General features: G+C 56.2%; 1 protein-coding gene across 1 annotated transcript in view; it reads left to right on the top strand.

Annotated features, from left to right (window-relative positions):
* Positions 1-18683, top strand: part of IGSF9B (immunoglobulin superfamily, member 9B) — a 105450-nt gene that overhangs the window by 68128 nt on the left and 18639 nt on the right. The window contains exons 3-15 of the mRNA XM_010002891.1: positions 1132-1278; positions 2714-2865; positions 3938-4055; positions 4957-5098; positions 5222-5367; positions 8222-8364; positions 9101-9241; positions 10719-10835; positions 12641-12791; positions 13432-13543; positions 16311-16486; positions 17111-17337; positions 17814-17898. Of these exons, the coding sequence (XP_010001193.1) occupies positions 1132-1278; positions 2714-2865; positions 3938-4055; positions 4957-5098; positions 5222-5367; positions 8222-8364; positions 9101-9241; positions 10719-10835; positions 12641-12791; positions 13432-13543; positions 16311-16486; positions 17111-17337; positions 17814-17898 (1857 nt within the window). The remainder of the gene's footprint in view (positions 1-1131; positions 1279-2713; positions 2866-3937; positions 4056-4956; positions 5099-5221; positions 5368-8221; positions 8365-9100; positions 9242-10718; positions 10836-12640; positions 12792-13431; positions 13544-16310; positions 16487-17110; positions 17338-17813; positions 17899-18683) is intronic.

Genomic DNA, 18683 nt, shown 5'->3' with positions numbered 1-18683 from the left:
TCAAGTTGGGCGTCCCCATCCCCATCTTCATCAAGTTTGGGTTTTACCCTCCCCACGTCGACCCGGAATATGCCGGTGAGTCTGGGGGGTGGCACCGGGGGGGATGCGCCGGGTCCCGGCCACGGCTCAGCCCGGGATCATAGAATCATAGAATCCTAGGGGTTGGAAGGGACCTCGAAAGATCCACTGCCAGACCCCACGTGGCTCTGCCTCTCGGTGCTCCCTTTCCACCCAGTTGGTCTTAATTAAGCAGCAGCTCTCTGCAGCCAGCTGGGCTGCGTGGGACGGGAGCAGGCGAGGCAGAGAAAGCCGGGGTGACGCGTGGTGGCAGCGGCTGCTGCTGGCACTGCTGTGCCCCAGAGCAGCTGGGAGCCTGGCTGGAGGGATGGGGGGGGAAAGGGAGGATGGTGGGGATGGAGCCAGGGCCACGTGGAGTTGGCAGGTTGGAGCTGTAGACCATGTGTGGCCACTTGCCAAGTACCACCGAGCCCCACGTGACTGGTGGCTTCTGCTGGGGATTGTGAGCTGGGGACAAGCCCTGAGTGGGGTGGGGTGGTGGTGGTGCAGAGCCGTTTTAACGTGCCATTCCCTGGGGATTGCCATCCAGGGGATCTTCCCTCAGTCTTGCAAGGCTTCCTCTGCCCAAAGTGCTGTGGCAGGAGGGTGCCAGAGCCTGGGCTGAGCCAAGATCAGCTGGTGCAGGAGTGGTGCTGGAGCCCGATGGCCACGGCGTTGGTTGGGGTGGTGGTTCAGGCTGCTTTGCTGCTGGGCTGGTTTTCCTGGGCTGTGCACAGGGTCAGCCCGGGGCCACGCTGCTTTTTTGGATACCCCAAGCCAGGACAAGGCTGTACCACTGCCAGGCCCTGGCTGGGAGCAGAAGGCTGGCATGGCAGTGGGCAGACATTGCCCAGGGCAGCTTGCCTGGCCGTGGCAGCTCCCTCTGCCCTCCCCAGACCAGCCAGCACACAACCTGCCAGCAACGCCAGGCTGTGCTGGGAGGCTCAACCAAGCCCCAGAACCGAGGGTGGGGGGGCACTGCCACTGGCCCTGGGGCTGCCAGCAGGCTGGGGATGCCCTGCAAACATGATGCTTGGGTGCTGGGGGTACCTGACAGCTGTGCTCTCCCTGCAGGCCGGGCCAGCCTGCACGACAAAGCCTCCCTGCGCATCGAGCAGGTCCGCTCTGAGGACCAGGGCTGGTACGAGTGCAAAGTTCTCATGCTGGACCAGCAGTACGACACCTTCCACAACGGCAGCTGGGTCCACCTCACGGTCAATGGTGAGCTGGGGGCATCACTGGGGGGGGCTGTGGCCTCACAAGGAGGGGGTTTGCAGCATCATACAGTGCCCAGACAGGTTTTCTGGGTTTTCTCAGATTTCTGGGGAATCAGGTTTCCCTGATTTCTGATGGACGCTGGACCTTGATGGTATCTGCACCTTTGCAGACAAGCAAGCCTAAAGCCATCCAGGCTGGTGGCTCCAGCCAGGGTGGGACATAAAAAAAGGGACCAACTTTTATGAGGGATCCCACAGTTTAATTACAAGGAGCTTGTTTGAAGGAGGAACATCAAGAAACAGGGCTGGGAAGGAGTCGCCTCTCTTAGCAAACAGATCAGAAAATCAAATCTTTGTTTTCTTGAAATTCAGCTTTACTCAAATTGCTTTTCCATTTTATTAAGGCTGCATATTAAACTAATTAGCAAATTGTTGGCTTTAGGAGAAGCCTTTCTTTTTAGTCCAGCAGCAAGGCTGTGCCTCTCCTGCTGCACTGGGGGTGGCTGGGAGGAGGTGTGGGCACCAGCAGCTCCTTGCTGGCCCTGCCTGACCTTGAGCAATGAATTTAACCTTCTGGGGGGATGGCTGGGCTGTGGCATGGAGCAGAGCCACCTAATTGAGCCCAATTAGCGAGCAGGAGCTTTGCAGGTGGGGCCGTGCAGCACAGCAGCCCTGGCCCTGCTTTCTCCCTGCCTGCTGCTCCTGAGGGTTGGGAATGAAGGAGTGAGGGAAGCAGGAGGAAGAGGAGGAAGATGGTCCCTGCTTCACCTCCACTGTGTGTATGGGCCCTGCAAAAACCGTTGGCTGGAAGTGACCATTGGTGCCCTGTTCCCTCCTGAGCTTTGGCAAAAATTGGCACTTTTTGGGCTTTATGCAGCCCAGGGCATGCAAGGGCTTAATAACAAAATAATAACTGTAATCCTCCCAGCCCGAGGAATTGCCTTTGAGGGGAAGGCTGTGCCTTTGCCCTGGTGCATTACAACGCTTAATTTTCTTAGAGGAAAATAAGAATCATTTGGGAAGAAACAAAGTATCATTCTTTTCTTTTTTTTTTTTCCCCCTTCCCACTCTGAGCAGATTAAATTGCCAACCTGTCTTCCTGGAAAGTGGGCTTTTAACAAGTGCTGGTGATTAGGGGCTGGCTGTAATCCTGCCAGCCTCTTGAATCACCAAGGAGCCTTTTCGATCTGCACTGCGGTGTTTTCCCATGTTTTGACAATAACAAGTTAATGTGCAGCAAAGGGGGGGGGACCCCCACACACGTGGAGCTGGTGGGGAGGAGAAGGGACAGGGCCAGTGGTGAAGGGGGTGGCAGCCCCTGTGCCAGCTGCTCCTGTCCCCGTTGGCCTTTGGGGTGGTCTCAGCCCCGCCGTGGGGATATGGAGGGACAAGCAGGGGTGAAGCTGGGGGGGTCATGGTGGTCTCCCCACGCCCTGCAGCTCCCCCCACCTTCACGGAGACGCCGCCGCAGTACGTGGAGGCGAAGGAAGGCAGCAGTGTCACCTTGACCTGCATGGCTTTTGGGAACCCCAAGCCCATCGTCACCTGGCTGAAGGAGGGAGAACTTTTGGGTGCCAACGGCAAGTACCAGGTAGGTTTGGGGGGTGGGTGGGGGGTGGTATCCGTGGGGTCCGTTGGTGGCGGCAGCTCCATCGTGCCTGGAGCTTGGAGATGTTTGGTCAACACTTCTCCTTGCTCACTCTCCCCATCTCTTCAGGGACTCCCCCTGGAGACTCTTGTCCTGGGGGCTGGTGGCTGTGCCAGGTCCCGGAGATGGGGTGGGGGCTGCAGCCTGGAGACGTGGGGAGGCACAGGGGGTTTGGGCAGGGAGGGCTTTTCCCCCCCCCCCCCCCCCCCTTTCTCAAGTTCCTTTTTGCATCCCAAAGGCTCTTGGGCAGAGATTTCCCCCCCTGTAGCTGTAATTGGTAAATCAGGCATTGGAATCAGCGCAGGCACTAATGAGAGTAATTAGGAATCATTTGCTACTAATTGAAATGGAAGGGATGAGGCGGAATGCGGCAGGGTGGGGGGAGCCTGGCGGGGAGCAGGGCTCCCTCTGCACGATGGGGTGCTCACCCTGGGGGGGGTGACAGCCCCTTGCCCAGGGGTGACAGCCCCTTGCCCATCCTTCCCCTGCTGTGTCCCTGGGGAGGAATTCAGCTGCTCCTCTTGCAGCTGCCAGGTGACCCCATGGAGGGGAGGGCCTCACCCGAGCTGGGGTGTCCCCCTCGCACCCCACCCCAGGGCTGGAGTCCCTCGGGAGCAGGAGATGCTCCAGAGAGTCTTCCTACTCCTCGGGAAGCACTGATGATGCTGGAGAGCTTGGCAGGAGCAGCGTGGAGTCTGCCACCTGCCAGTCTCTTCTGCGGGAGATGAATGCGTTGCGAGGGTTATTTATTTTATTTTATTTATTATTATGATGATGATGAAGCCTTTTTTTTTTTTTTTTTTTTTCCCCTTGGCGTCGAGCAGAAACGAGTCTGTTGGTTTATTAATACATGAAGCCTTGCAGGGCTGGGGAAACCCGTTTCTCAGCTGGCAGCCCTGCTGTGGGAAGCAGGGAAGGAGGGAGCGTGCGGATGCAGGGCTGGGGTGCTTTCCCCCCACACCCCGGGAGGGTCCCTGCCTCTGCTCCAGGGTTGTGTCCCCCCCATCCTCCCCAGGTGAGCGACGGGAGCCTGACGGTGTTGTCAGTCAGCCGGGAGGACCGGGGTGCCTACACCTGCAGGGCCTACAGCATCCAGGGGGAGGCTGTGCACACCACGCGCCTGCTCGTCCAAGGTGAGATCATCCTTGGGGATCCTCCTGGTCCCCTGCCATGCTTGGGGGTGCCCAAGGATGCCCCCACGGCTGGACAGAGCCCTGGGCCAGGCTGCCCAGAGAGGCTGTGGAGTCTCCTTCTCTGGTGACATTCCAAACCCACCTGGACACGTTCCTGTGTGATGTGCTCTGGGTGCCCCTGCTCTGGCAGCGGGGTTGGGCTGGGGGATCTTTCCAGGTCCCTTCCAACCCCTAAGATGGATTCTGTGACCTCTATGGACCACAGGGCCATGGTGCCACCCCGAAGTGACCCACAAGCCTTGTGTGCTGCCTGCCCTGTGGCTCCACTTCCTGCTTGTAGGGCAGAAGAATCCCCTTAATTGGGGCACGGTGGCAGCGTGGTTTTGTTTGGGAAGCAGGGAAAAGATTGAGGCTGTCACAAAGTGCCTTGTCAGACAGCAGCAGTGCATGGCAGGCCTCCCTCCCCTCTTTCATTTAATAAATCTTTAATTAGGTCAACAGCTACTGGCGGAGAGAGGAGCACTGAGTGTCCTCTGCTCTGCCTTTGTCGTGGACACTCGCTGCCAGCTCCTGCCACTTCCCTGTTTTCCCCCTGGATTTTTCCCCACTGTCCTGGAAATGTGCTTGGATTGAAGGGAGGCATGAGCTTGTAGGCCCTGGGAGATGCAGAGCTGTGCCCCACGGGTGTGGGGCCTCCTCCCCAAAGCTGGAGCGATGAGGGAAGAGGGTTGGGAATCACAGGTCCCCTGTTGTCCCAGGGGATGCAGGGTCAGTTCTGCCCCGGGGCCCTGCAGCAGCTCCCAGCCAACGATGCTGCGATGGAGCTGAGCCTGAGCACCCTTTGTGGGGACACCCTGGTGCTGGTTGGGGGGGGGGTGACACTTTTCTCTCCACGTTCCAGGACCTCCCTTCATCGTTTCTCCTCCGGAGAACATCACAGTTAACATCTCCCAGGATGCACTCTTCACCTGCCAGGCCGAGGCGTATCCCGGGAACCTCACCTACCTGTGGTACTGGGAAGAGGAGAACGTCTACTTCAAGAAGTGAGTCTGCAGCTGGCAGGGTGCTGTGTCCTCATTCCCCCTCCCAAATGGCACTGGGGCCACCAACAAGGTGGGTTTTGCCCTGGGTCTCCTTGTGATCCTTCTCCTCCTCTCTCTCCGCAGTGACCTGAAGCTGAGGGTGCGGATCCTGATCGATGGGACACTGATTATTTTCCGTGTCAAGCCAGAAGATGCTGGAAAATACACCTGTATCCCCAGCAACAGCCTGGGTCGCTCACCATCAGCCTCTGCCTACCTGACAGTGCAGTGTGAGTGTGGGCAGCAGGGTCTGATCCCGAGGGATGGGGCTGGGGTTGATAATGCCTGGCTCTGACACAGCTCTGTTGTCCCAGTATGACCCACAGGGATACTGGGAGGCTTGTGCTGAAGTGCAGCAGCCTTTGGATGGGCATGCAGTCATCCTCAGGGAAAGGCTGGGAGATTGTGTGCTGGTAGGGTGTGGGCAAAGAGAAGGCAAATAGCCTGAGTGTCCTGGGAAGCCCCACTCAGCAGGGACCAGTATCCACCTGGGGTATAAACAGCTTCTGACTGCTCCCTGGAGGTGTTCAGGGCCAGGCTGGATGAGGCTTGTGCAGCCTGGGCTGGTGGGAGGTGTCCCTGCTCAGAGCAGGGTGCTTAGAACCTGATGATCTTTCAGCTCCCTGCCAACCTCAATTCTCTGATTCCCACCACTGCTGTCCTGATGGTGTCAGGCAGAGAAACCCCAGACCAAGGCTGTCAGTCTCAACTACCTGCTGGTATTTGTGGATGTTTATGATGGGGGCTCATTCCCACGACAGGGTGGCATGTCTGTCAGGCTGTAACTGGTCTAAACAAGCAGAGGAGAAGGGGCAGTAGCAGGAGCCTGGCCTCCCACGCTGGTTCTTTGGGGCTCCCTGGCTGGTAACGGGTGCTGTGCCACCAGCATCCTGTGCTGCTCATGGTTGGTGGCCTCAATTGCTCCTGCTCACAAATGCAATATTGCTCTGCTGTGAAAGGCTGCAGCAGCTTTATTTTATAATGAAAGACAGGCTTGAGCAGAGTGGCCTCTCAGCTTGGGCTTTGAAGGCTGCCTTAGAGCTGCTGCCTGTGCAGCCAGTGCCTGTCAGTGGGAAGCCCTGGGACAGCAGGGAGCTGCTGTCAGGGGGCTGGTAGATCCCAGCCTTTTCCCAGGGGGATGGATGAAGGGGCAGGGGCCTGGTGTGACTGGTCATAGAATCATAGAATGCGTGAGGTTGGAAGGGATCTTTAAAGATCATCTGCTCCAGCCCCCCCTGCAGCACAGAGGGACCTTTTTAACTAGATCAGGCCTGACTGAGCCTGACCTTGAATGTTGCCAGGGATGGGGCCTCTGCCACAAAGCTGGGCAACCTGTTCCCAGTGCTTCACCACCCTCGTTGTAAGGAACTTCTTCCTGATGTCTGATCTAAATCTACCTTGCTCTAGTTTAAGGCCATTTTCCCTCATCCTGTTGCTACACACTCTTGTCCCAAGTCCCTCCCCAGCTTTCCAAGAGCCCCTTCAGGCACTGGAAGGTGCTCTAAGGTCTCCCTGGAGCCTTCTCTTCTCCAGGCTGAACAATCTCAGTTCTCTCAGGCTGTCTTCACAGGAGAGATACTCCAGCCCTCTGATCGTTTTTGTCACCCTTCTCTGGACTCATTCCAACAGGTCCATGTCCCTTTTGTATTGATTTGGGGCTTGGATATGCCGGGCTGGGAAAGTCTGCAGCCTCAGGCCATTAAATCTGCCCTGCCACTAATCCGGGCCCACTCGTCAAGGCTGAGAGCTGTTAAAAATAGCTCTTAATGGCAGGAAAAAAAACCCAACCCAAACCAAAAAAAAACAACCTCAGCATTTGGGCAATCTGCTGTTCAGATGGCCCTGCGAGGCTTGGGAGCAAGGAGGTGGGCTTGGCTTTCTGTGCTGCAAACCCCTTTTCCTCCAGAGGAAACCTCAGGATTCCCACCCACCCACCCGAGCTGCCGTGGGATGGGGACACGGCTCTGGGTCACGGGTGAGCTGGGCTGGCCCCCAGCCAGTGACCTAGTAGTGAAAGGCTCGATCCCATTACCCTCTCCCGTGCTGCCAGAGCCCTTGATTACATTTCCTAAGAGGTGGAGTTAAGCAGGAGTGGGGGGGGGTGAAGCCCTCTCCATATGCAGCACTTGGCAATCTGGGTTACGGTGCCATTCCATGGAGCAGCTGGGGCTTCCAGAGCTCCCAAACTCACTTGCTCCAAGAAAGCAGTGAGGACAGGGCACCCTCCACGCCTCCCCCCTACACACCTTTACCCCCAGCTTTGCATTGCTGCTTCAGAAGTGCAGGGATGCTGCATTCCCCCCCCCAAAAAGAGTCATTCATCCCTTAGTGCAGCATCAGCTCCGTCAGGATTTTCCCGTAGCCTCGCGTCTAGACGAGATTGTAGAAATACTTGCTCCTCTTATTAAAAGTCACTGCTTTTTTCTTTTTTAACCCGAAATAAAAAAAAAGCCAAAAAAAAAAAGAAGGAGCTGCTTATTAAAGAAAGTCTAGATTCTCTCCAACCCACTCGCACTTAATTAAAAAGCTCTTAGAAGCACTGTTAATGACACACTCTAGACGGGAGGACTGCAAGACGCGTCGCCGAGTGGGTGGTGCAGTGAGGGGGGGGGGGAGAAGGAGGTTTTAGGGACTTATTTTAAGCTTTTGGATGCCATTGGGAAAGGTGGAGGTGGCTGCTGCTCGGTGTGACCCCTGAGTGCAAACAGACTGGGGGGTGAAGGGCTCAGGGCAGCCTGGCTGTGGATCCCTTCCCCTGTGTTGCTTGCTGCAGTTGGTGTGTTTTCAGTGGGATTAGTTTTGACTGGGGGGTGGGCTTGCTGGGTGAGCCGGAATGTTTAATATTTCTTGTTAGCTGCAGCTTTTAATGAGCCCCAGGCAGGAACACCCTGGGCATGAGTAAAGCCTCCCAGAAATGCCAGGTATTTGTGTGTGGCAGGTCTGGAGGTAACAACCTGTGAGAGCCCAGGTGGCCTCTGGGTGTGGAATTCATGATAAAAACCAGGTAGATCCTCTGAGCTGGGTAGTGAGGGAGAGGTGGGCTTCTTTCCTGGGGTAACTTGGTGGTGCTGCTTCCTCACCCAGATCCTGCCCGGGTGGTGAACATGCCCCCCATTATCTACATTCCCATCGGGATACACGGATACATCCGCTGCCCGGTGGAGGCAGAGCCCCCGGTCACTCTGGTCAAGTGGAACAAAGACGGACGTCCCCTGCGAATCGAGAAGGTAAAGAAGCCCCCAGGGAGGGGAGGTGTGGGGGCACCGAGGGGTTTGGGCCTCACATCCTCTGCAGACACCAGTGAGCATCACTGGCTGCCCTGTGGGTCCAGCCCCCATCAGGAGAGGAGCAGCCCCCGGGGTGGGATGACTCTGCTTTTCCTTATCAGAGTTAATCTGGGTTCTTTTGGGAAGCCCAGGGCGTCTGGAGGTCTGTGTCTCCCAGACCTAATGCCTGTTGCCATCCAAAGTGACCTCCTGATGGCCCTTTCCAGTGGCAACTGCTGGTTAAAAGACCCTTTTAACAAGTCTCTGTCTTCTTATAACCATAGTTGGATAGTCTGAACGAGGATAATAGCCATTAAATATTTAAACAAAATGCTCAGTATTTTACTTTTTTTTTTCTTGTTTTCACTTAAATATTAATGATCCCAAGTTTTAAGTCAATTTCAGCCTGTTGCTGCTGTGGGTTCCTGGCCCTTGGTGCCCTCAGCCCCTTGGGTGGAGCTGTCTCTTTGGTGCAACCTGTGATAGGTTCTGATGTTAAATCTGAGGGGTTTGGCCAAGCTGATCTTGCCCACATTTCCCCTCTCTGCAGCTAAGGAGCTGACTTGGATGCTGGGAATTGACTTAGGCATCTCCCAGGGAGCAGCCCTGGGCTTAGGTGGGGGATCTTGGCTGAAGGGAATATTCTAAGTGGTGCTGGGTGTGGGATAAATCAGCTCCTCCTTTCTCACTGCTGCAGTATGCTGGCTGGAACCTGCTGGAAGACGGGTCGATCCGGATAGAGGAGGCAACAGAAGATGCTCTGGGCACTTACACCTGTGTGCCTTATAATGCCCTGGGTACGATGGGCCAGTCTCCCCCTGCCCGACTGGTACTGAAGGTAACTCACCTGCTAAAATCCCAGCACGTTTGCTGGGGGTTTGTGTCCCCTCTTGCCGAGCAGGTGCTCCCAAGGTTGTACAAGGGTGTCCCAGGCCTGCTGGTGTGAAGGTGTGTGTGCTTTGTGGAGGTATCTCACACCCTAATGAGGCTTTTTAAATGTGGGTGTTGCTGATTCTGCCTCCCTGGTCAGCCCAGTGCTGAAGGGGTGGATGAGGTGGGTTGGTTTCTTCCCATGCTGTTTATTCGGTTGTTCATTCTGTGTGAAAATTCAGGTTTTTCTTGGCTTTTATGAGTGCTTCTCCATGAAGAGAGGTCAAGAAGGGTTCTGTGCCCCCAAACTTATCTGCTTTTCCACTTACATTACTCAGCTTAGCAAAAATCTGTTGCCTCTTGCTCTGAGCCTTGTCTCTCTTAGCTGTGCTGAGAAGGGCAAACACAGGCCCTCGTGGGCATCCTTGCTCATATGAGGCTTTGGTAGTGCTGGATCAGGGTAGTCTGAGCAAACATGTCCCTGGGATGGCCTTTTTGCCAACAAAAGGCTTAATCCTGCTGACCTGGCCTTGGGTTCATGAAGGATTTTAATAACTGGATGAATTGAGCTTCAGAGATGTTGTACATGCTCTTGCTGCTTGCAGAGCCCGAGGCTTACTGGGCTCCTGGTGTGATTCCCAGTATGGCTGGGCTGGGAACTGCTGGCTCTTCCTTCCCAGAACAAAACATCCCATGCTTGTGAGCAGTGACTCACGGTGTCTCACCGAGGTTCACATGATAACACTTTGTGTACCACAGACACACACGTCTGTAAAGACGCTGGGAAGTCAGAATCCAGTTGATGCCTGATGTGCTGTGGGTGGTTTTCTTTCCTGTTTACCTCCTTAAAACTTCCCCGAGGTGCCCTAGTACAGCAGCTCTCTGGAGGAAGCTTCCCCTGGGGTGTATAATTTGGTGTACCTCTTAGTACACCCTCTCTGCTGTGCCTTTCCTTGCCTCAACCTTACCCAAACTGGTGATTCGTTTGGTTTGGAAAAGGGTGGGTTTTGGTGGTGTGGAGCTGCTGGTGCATGGTGGGACTTGGTGTGGGGTTGACACTCTTTGCCTTCAACCTTGGTGTGGGTTTGACACTCTCTGCCTTCTCCCTTGGTGTGGGGTTGACACTCTCTGCCTTCTCCCTTGGTGTGGGGTTGACACTCTTTGCCTTCTCCCTTGGTGTGGGGTTGACACCCTCTGCCTTCTCCCTTGGTGTGGGGTTGACACTCTCTGCCTTCTCCCTTGGTGTGGGGTTGACACTCTTTGCCTTCTCCCTTGGTGTGGGGTTGACACTCTTTGCCTTCTCCCTTGGTGTGGGGTTGACACTCTCTGCCTTCTCCCTTGGTGTGGGGTTGACACCCTCTGCCTTCTCCCTTGGTGTGGGGTTGACACCCTCTGCCTTCTCCCTTGGCCTGGGTTTGACACTTTCCCTTCTCCCTTGGCTGCAGGACCCCCCCTATTTCACGGTGCTACCAGGCTGGGAGTACAGACAAGAGGCAGGGAGGGAGCTGTTGATTCCTTGTGCTGCTGCCGGAGACCCCTTTCCCATCATCGCCTGGAGAAAGGTACCCGGCCTGCCAGACAAATCTGCAGGGCCTTTGGCTTTTGGTGAATATTGCAGACAGAGAAGCCACACTCTGTCCCGGTAAGAACAAACTGCAGGTACAGCTGCTTCGCTTCGGGCTGAGCCACTGCCATCCTGTCCCACAGGTGGGTGGGGGAAGCCCAGCTCGTCGCCACCAAGTGCCTTAATCCCGTGCAACCCTCACAGCAGCATCTGCCAAGCTGAGCCCTGCCCCTGTCCCCCTTCCTCTTCCTCACCTCAGGACACCCTCCTCACCAGCAGGACACGGCAGCCCCGCTGATGCTGTTCATGGGGCACAGCCCAACCGTGGTGGGAGGGGATGTGCCACTGGAGCGTGTCCAGGGGTCTCTTGGCTTCATTTTGGAGAGGAGCTGGACCAGTCAGCGGCTGCTTTGCTGCCCTCTGACTTTGAAGAGCCTGGAAAGAAGATGTTTTGACTGTGCTGGACTGGACATAACGATTTTGGGATGTCCCTTTCTGTAGAGCAGGGTAGGATTCAGTGTCGTGACACAGCCTGGGAACAACCAGGGCTTTCCAGTCCTCCTCCAGCCTTCCCTTTTCTTCCCACCTTCACTGCTCCTGTAGGAAAACCACCATGCATGGGACCTTCTGGGCTCCTTGTCTCTCTTTCAGGATTTTCTATCCAAGCCTCCCATCCCCTTCTTAGGGCTCCTGAGATGAGCAGGGTCCCTGTGTCCCCCAGTGGGGGCTGTTCTCAGTCTTTGCAGTGTGAGATGCTGGATCTCTTTGTAGAGATCCTTTTACCAGCACAAGGAGGACCATGGCATGCACAGGTTGCAAGTGACCTACCTACAACTTGTAGGTCCTTTAGTCTTGTTTTCTCTATCTTATTTTTCCTTCCCTTTCCCCCCTCACCATTCTTATTCGGGTTTCCTTTCAGCCCCTCTTGTTTCTTCTGGTTGTCATGTCAGGACTCTGGGCTCATCCTCCCCAGCTCCAGCCAGGGCTGTCTTAGGCTGGGCTGAGTTTCCCAGTGCCAGAAGCAAGTTCCCATTGTCAGTCCACCAGCTCTGAGCAGTCTCTTGAAGAACTTCTGAAGATTTTGTCTTGGCACTGGTGACCCTAGGTGCTCATCTGCCCCTCGGTTCGTCCTGCATGGCATCAAACCATGGTCCTGGTGTCCATCAGCAGAGACCCTTGCATGAAGAACAGCTGGAGAGGACAACAAGGCATTCACACAGCTTTGCCTGATGGACCTAGACAGGAGTTGTTACAAGATACATTTTTCTGCTCGGCTTCAGATCTCCCCGACACCTCCAAGCACACCTTCCTCCCACATCCCTGTGGGGCCCTTTGCTGCCCAGACCTCTGACATGAAAGGTCCTGCCTCTCCTCTACCCCTGCCTGAGGGGCAGTTTGGGCACCTCCTGGGGCAGGCGCGTGTGCCGGGGCCCCTTCCTCGCAGCGCTTCCAGCGCTTGGATGCGGGAGGTGGCGGCTCAGGGTCCGTGTGAGTGCCGTGGGGTTTTCCGCTTGCGTGCGAGTGCTGAGCACCAGCCTCCTGACACCTGTGCCTCTCACGTTGCCCCGCCAGGTCCTCTCGAAAATGGGGGAACCGGCTGCCTTGCCACGACCGGAGAGACCAGACCTCTTGCTGGTGGCCGGCGGTGTCCCCTGGGCCACGCAGGTAGCTTAGTTGACCCCGCTGCCGCCTCGTCCTGCCCCTCAACCTGCTTCTGAGTCCCTGTTTTGTTGTGTGTGTTTGTTCTTTGTTTGTTTTTTTTTTTTTCTTCCTCCCTCTTTACCCCGGATCTCCTTGCCCAAGGTAGGGAAGCCCAGCAGGAGCAAGCACAACACCCTGCCCGGCGGCACCCTGCAGATCCGCTCCCTGGGCAAGGACGACCACGGCGAGTGGGAGTGCGTCGCCACCAATGTCGTCGCAAGCATTACTGCCAGCACCCACCTCACTGTCGTAGGTACGGGCAGGGGATGGGTCCTCGGGGACAGCTGGGGGTGAGTCCCTGGATTGGCTTCCCCCGGGTAGTGCATCTGCAAGGCAGGAGATGGGGAAACGTCCTGCGAAAAGCAAAGCGGTGTCTCCTTTAAATCGTCTTTACTGGCCTTTTCCTGCTCTGTTATCACAGAATCATGGGATGGTTTGGGTTGGAAGGGAGCTTGAAGATCATCTAGATCCAACCCCCTGCATGGGCAGGGACACCTCCCACCAGCCCAGGCTGCTCCAAGCCCCGTCCAACCTGCCCTTCAACACTGCCAGGGATGGGGCAGCCACAGCTTCCCTGGGCAACCTGGGCCAGGCTCTCACCACCCTCACACTCCACAATTCCCTCCTCATGTCTCACCTCAATCTCCCTCTTCCAGTTTTCATCCCTTCCCCCTTTTCCTCTCCCTCCCTCCCCTTGTCCCAAGTCCCTCCCCAGCTTTCCTGGAGCCCCTTCAGGAACTGGAAGGCTGTTACGAGGTCTGTTTCGGCCACCTGTGGGCCCGGCTGTCCTGCTGCTGTTCCTAGCAGAAATTCCAGGTGGCTTTGCAGATCCTTTCCTTCGCCAGCCAGCCTCTGGTCTTGCTGCCCTCCAACCCTTCCCCTTCTCCCTGCAGGCACAAGCCCTCACGCCCCGACCAGCGTGCACGTTGTGGTCGCCATGACCTCGGCCAACGTCTCCTGGGAGCCGGGCTACGACGGTGGATACGAGCAGACTTTCTCAGTTTGGTACGGCCCTCTGTGAGTCATCCTGGCATGCTTTGCTCTCTGCTTCTTTTCTTTCCTAGCTGACCCGAGCTTCCAGCAGCCCGGGGTGTGGGAGGAGGAGGGTGGGGAGGGTGGTTTTCCCCTGGGCATCGCGGGGCTGAGCTCCCGTTCGGTGCCTTGGAGAGGTGGGTGGTGGTGGGATCATGTAGGTCCGGTGTTTCCTCTCCCTTCTGTGCCAGCCAGTAGCTCCGTCTGCCCCAGCAGGTTTTGTTCTGCTCGTGGTGCAAGAGAGACACTTGGCATTCATGTAACTTTGCTTCTGGCATCTAATTTCAAGATAAACTGTTTATGGAGCCAGGGAGAGGATGGAAAATGCAACCTTTGTAGAGCGCGTCCTGGAAGAGCTGTGACTAAGCAGAAATGATCTCTCCTTGCTCTGTGGCTCCCTGGAGGTGGTGAAATCCTGGCTGAGTTCACAACCAGGTGCTGGCTGGGTCTGAGCCTGGTGGGGCTTTGCTCCCACCACTCCTGTGCCAGCCTGTGCTACCGGTACCCAGAGCCAGCAGGTGTATCCCAGCTTCCCACAGCGGGGCTGGGCTCAGCCTGTTGGCTTCCTCTGGGGCAGGGGAGGGCAAAACGGAGCTGCAGTGAAGTTGGGGTTTTCTCTGGGCTCTGCACTTGCTCGTGTCTTCCTCTTCTGAAGAGCTGGCCTTGGAAACATGCACCTTCCCCTCCTCATTCCGAGGCTGGTGTTCTTCAGCCTCTCTTCTCCATCTCTCTTTCCTTCCTTGCCTTAATTTGCCCTGATGGTGACTGCTGATAGACTGGAGATAAGGTCGATGCTGACTGTAACAATTTCTGCTCTGCTCCAGCCCCAGGCTCCCCGGGTGGGGCTGGACAGGCTGTCAGGAGATGGAATGAAGGAGGAATGGAGCAAGCAGAGGAGGAAAAGGAAGGAGCAAGTGGAGCAGTGCAGACCTTGCTCTGATGGAAATGTCCTTGGGAAGGAGTGGTTAAGCCTCTCTGCTCCCGAGAGGTGGCTCACCTAGGGTGGAGGTGGCAGCTGCTGCTGGGTTCCTGCTTCTTCCAGACTCCACACCAGGGGGAAACAGCAGCAGCATTCCCCTAGGGAATGTACAGGGTGCTGTGGGGACCTAGGAGTGGGTGGCAGAGACCCATCTTGCCCTGACTGTAAGGTGTGAGCCTTGGGGGCTGTGTTGCTCCCTGGGACTGGGGAGCCCAGGAGAGATGGATGGTGCTGGGTCATCCCATGGCATCAGGAGCTGGGCATTTTCCTCCCTGCTGTGACAATGGGACTCTCAGGCAAGAAATGGCTTTGCCTCCTGTGGAGTTCGTGCTTCCTTCCTGCCCGCTTCTGTGGTTGTTGCTGGAAATGCAGTCCCTGGGGATGGCCAGGGCCTCTGCAGCATCCCTCCTGCCTTTGTGCTCTGCCTCAGCAAGGCCCATCTCCCATCCCCGGGGGTGATTAGCATGGTGTTTCCCCCCTGCTTTCCCCACCCTCAGCCCCTTGCTGTGCTGTGCCTGCCCGCAGCAGCTGGGAGAGGGGATGCAGTGGGGTTCAAGGCGCAGGGAAACCACCAGGCTGCTCCGCTGCCCTCCCTGCCGCCCTTGTCTTGGTGAGGGATCCTGGGAGCTGTAGTCCCAGGCTGAGCTGCAATGATTCCAGAGGCTCTTCTTCCTGGTTTGGTGCATGCTGACTTGCTTGTTTCCATAGCTTGCTGCTGCTTCTCCTGCCTCACCTTTTGCTCCCTTCACAGCGGCATTATTTGTCTTTGCTCCACCTTTTACCTCCTACTTGGTGGATTGACCTGGCTGTGGCTACAGATCTGCCCACTTACCTCTGCAGAACAGTCTTGCTGCAGTAATCCTTCCCAAATCCTCTTCAGGCACCACTGAAACCAGCAGCCAGGGGCTGGGTACTTGCATGGATACTTGTAATATTGCAGCACAGTGGTGCTGCTTCAGGACATGGAGCTGTTCCACCCTGGTGCTTCCTGGTGGGGTTATGGCTTGTGGAGGTGGCTACACACTCATGGGGTGACACTGGGATGGCTCTGGGGGCTTTTTCTTTTTTTACCCTGGGTTTGTGAGTTATAGACCCCTGTGGAGAGGTTCTCCTGTGGAGAGGTCCTCCTGTGCTTCCCTTGACTTCCTCTGCTGTGCTGCCAAACCTTGAGTTATGCCCTGGGCAGTGCTGGCAGCCCCTGGCTTGTGCAAATACAGCAAAAAAATGGCAATTTAGTTAAATATTTATCATGAGACTGCATGTACAGGGCGACAGCTGAGAGAAAACTTGGCTCTGACTCAGGAGCAGTCAAGATGTAAATGGGAACAGGGCCCATCTCTTGTTCCAGCCATCCCCTCTGCAGCACTTACTGGAGTACAAATGCATCAGCTTCCACTCTAGCTGGTGGGATCTGATGGGGGTAACCTCAGAGCAGGGGTGTTGGCACAGCTTCTGTCCCTCAGCCTGCTCAGAGGGTGCAGGTGGTGCATGGCAGAGGGGAGGGCTGGTAGCCTTGTCCGTATGAACTGGGGGATGCTGGTGTGATGGGATGGGACTGTGGCCTGTGGCAGGCCTGGTGTGCACTGTCCCCAAGCCAGCTCTGGGGCAGTGAGTGGCTGCCCCACGTCCATACACATCCCTGCTGTCAAACCAAACCATCGCTTGGGAAAGCTCCATTTTCCTCTCGGGAAGTGAACGCTGCCTCTTGGTCCTGCCTGTCAAAAGCTCCATCCCTGAGGATGCTCCTTTTTCTCTCGGCAGGATGAAAAGAGCCCAGTTTGGCCCCCACGACTGGCTGTCTCTCCCTGTGCCAGTTGGTTCCAATTGGCTACTGGTGGATACTTTGGAACCAGAGACTGCATACCAGTTCAGTGTCTTGGCTCAAAACAAGCTGGGCACCAGCTCCTTCAGTGAGGTGGTCACTGTGAACACTCTAGGTAGGTCCTCCATGGGCACAAGGGGAGGAGGGGAAAGGGGTTCAGGAAGTCTGTGGGGAGGAGAAGTGTCCCTCTGCCTTGGTCCATGTGTCCTATCTGCTGGGGATGGAGATGGTGATCAGCAGCAGTAGCTTCCAGCCATGTAGTTCGTGGAGGGTCCTGGATGAAGTTTGTAGACTTTGCTGGATGCATGAGGCTCCAGAAAGCTTGTCCTTAGTGGCAGCATGGGAAAGCTGCACTGTACCAGTCATCTTTCAGATCTTCCTTAAGTTCAGCCAAGGTCAGGAGGTGTTAATAGAGCACAAAATCACTTGCGTGCCTGCTCAGAGCAGGAGCCAACACAAAGGGCCTTGTGCTGGTACCTGCCTTGGGCTGTCTGAGCGGAGGTGGGAGGAAGCAGGAGGTTTCCTCTAATGCTGTGTCCCTTTTCTTGGAGTCACTACTTTGTTAGTCCCCTGCTTTTTGGAACACCAGTTCTGTACCTCTGAGATAAGAGAGCACATGCCTGAGATGTGCCCTAAGCTCCCAGAAGGTGGGAACTGCTGCTGCCACGGTGCCCTGTCACCACATGTGGGAGAGCATCCCCTCTTAGCGGTGTCCCTGTCCCATCTGCTCTCCCTCCAGCATTCCCTGTAACAACTCCAGAGCCTCTGGTGTTGGTTACCCCACCGAGGTGCCTAACAGCCAACCGGACACAGCAAGGCGTCCTCTTGTCATGGCTTCCTCCCGCTAACCACAGCTTCCCCATCGACCGCTACATCATGGAGTTCCGCGTCGCCGAGAGGTGGGAGATCTTGGATGATGGTATCCCGGGAACTGAGAGCGAGTTTTTTGCCAAGGACTTGTCCCAGGTGAGCAGGGGCTGCACCCACACCAAACCCCTGGTGTTGCACCGGCTGCTGCAGCTCTGGGGGAGCTTTTAGGGTGGTGTGGTTCCCCATGCTGGGGCCTTCAAGGAGTTGGGCAAGGTTGGAGGTTGTTGTGGGGGACCTGATGGATGTAGTTGGTCTTAGGGGGCCTACAGGAAATGTTCAGAAGGAGGTGTAGCAATAGGATGAGGGACAATGGCCTTAAACTAGAGCAGGGTAGATTTAGATTGGATATCAGGAAGAAATTCTTCATTATGAAGGTGGTGAAGCACAGGAGTGGGTTGCCCAGAGATGTGGTAGGGACCCCATCTATGGAAATATTCAAGGTCAGGCTCAACCAGGCTCTGAGCAACCTTACCTAGTTAAAAAGGTCCCTGTGCACTGCAGGGTGGACTGGGCTAGATGACCTTTAAAGGTCCCTTCCAAGCCCACACATTCTATGATTCTGTGGTTTTCAGGACACCTGGTACGAGTTCCGGGTCCTGGCGGTCATGCAGGATCTCATCAGCGAACCCAGCAACGTTGCTGGCGTGTCCAGTACAGGTAAGGGGTGGCTCCTTCTTCTACCTCCAGCTGTGGGAGCATCTCCACTGGGAAGCTAGCATTCAGGTCATCTGTCAGTGCTTGCTTGCAGCAGCGATGGCTGTTTTTGTGCTCTTGCCTGAGACATTTGTGCTGTGAGCTGGGCTGCTGGGCACAGGGTTAGGATCAGAGTCCCAGGCATGCTGGTGGCCCCGTGCCACCTCCCAGTGCAAACAGGACAGGTTGCCCAGGGAAGCTGTGGCTGCCCCATCCCTGGCAGTGTTGAAGGGCAGGTTGGATGAGGCTTGGAGCAACCTGGGCTGGTGGGAGGTGTCCCTGCCCATGCAGGGGGTTGGATCTAGATGATCTTTAAGGTCTCTTCCAACCCAAAGCATTTTATGATTCTATGATAGAGCAGGGGTGAGGACAAACTGCCCTGGTTAGTCCTTCCTGGGGATCACAGTATTGCCAGGTGTCCACTGGTGCAGAGTTGTCACTCTCAGCTCTGCGGGGTGCCCTGGAGAACAAAGCTCCAACCAAGCACTGCGCAACCTGGAAACGAGAATGAAAGGAGCAGAGAGGGAAGCGTAGCACTGCAGTGCAGAGTCCGGAGGGAAAAAAAGCTTTGCAACCCGAGGCAGCAACACGCTGCGGCAGGAGCACGTACCCTGCACCTCGGCCCGGCTGGGAGGATGCTCCTCGAGCAGGGGACAGCTGAGGACATGCGTGACGGGAAGGCAAGGGCAGCAGGAGGGGATGGGCATGTGGAGAACCCTGCTTTTACGGGAAAGCCGAGCGGTTCTGCT

This window comes from Chaetura pelagica, unplaced genomic scaffold (assembly GCF_000747805.2).
Source record: "Chaetura pelagica isolate M959 unplaced genomic scaffold, ChaPel_1.0 scaffold38, whole genome shotgun sequence".
Lineage (NCBI taxonomy): Eukaryota > Metazoa > Chordata > Aves > Apodiformes > Apodidae > Chaetura > Chaetura pelagica.
The sequence above is the reverse complement of the archived record's forward strand: the minus strand, read 5'-3'. Positions and strand labels throughout refer to the sequence as shown.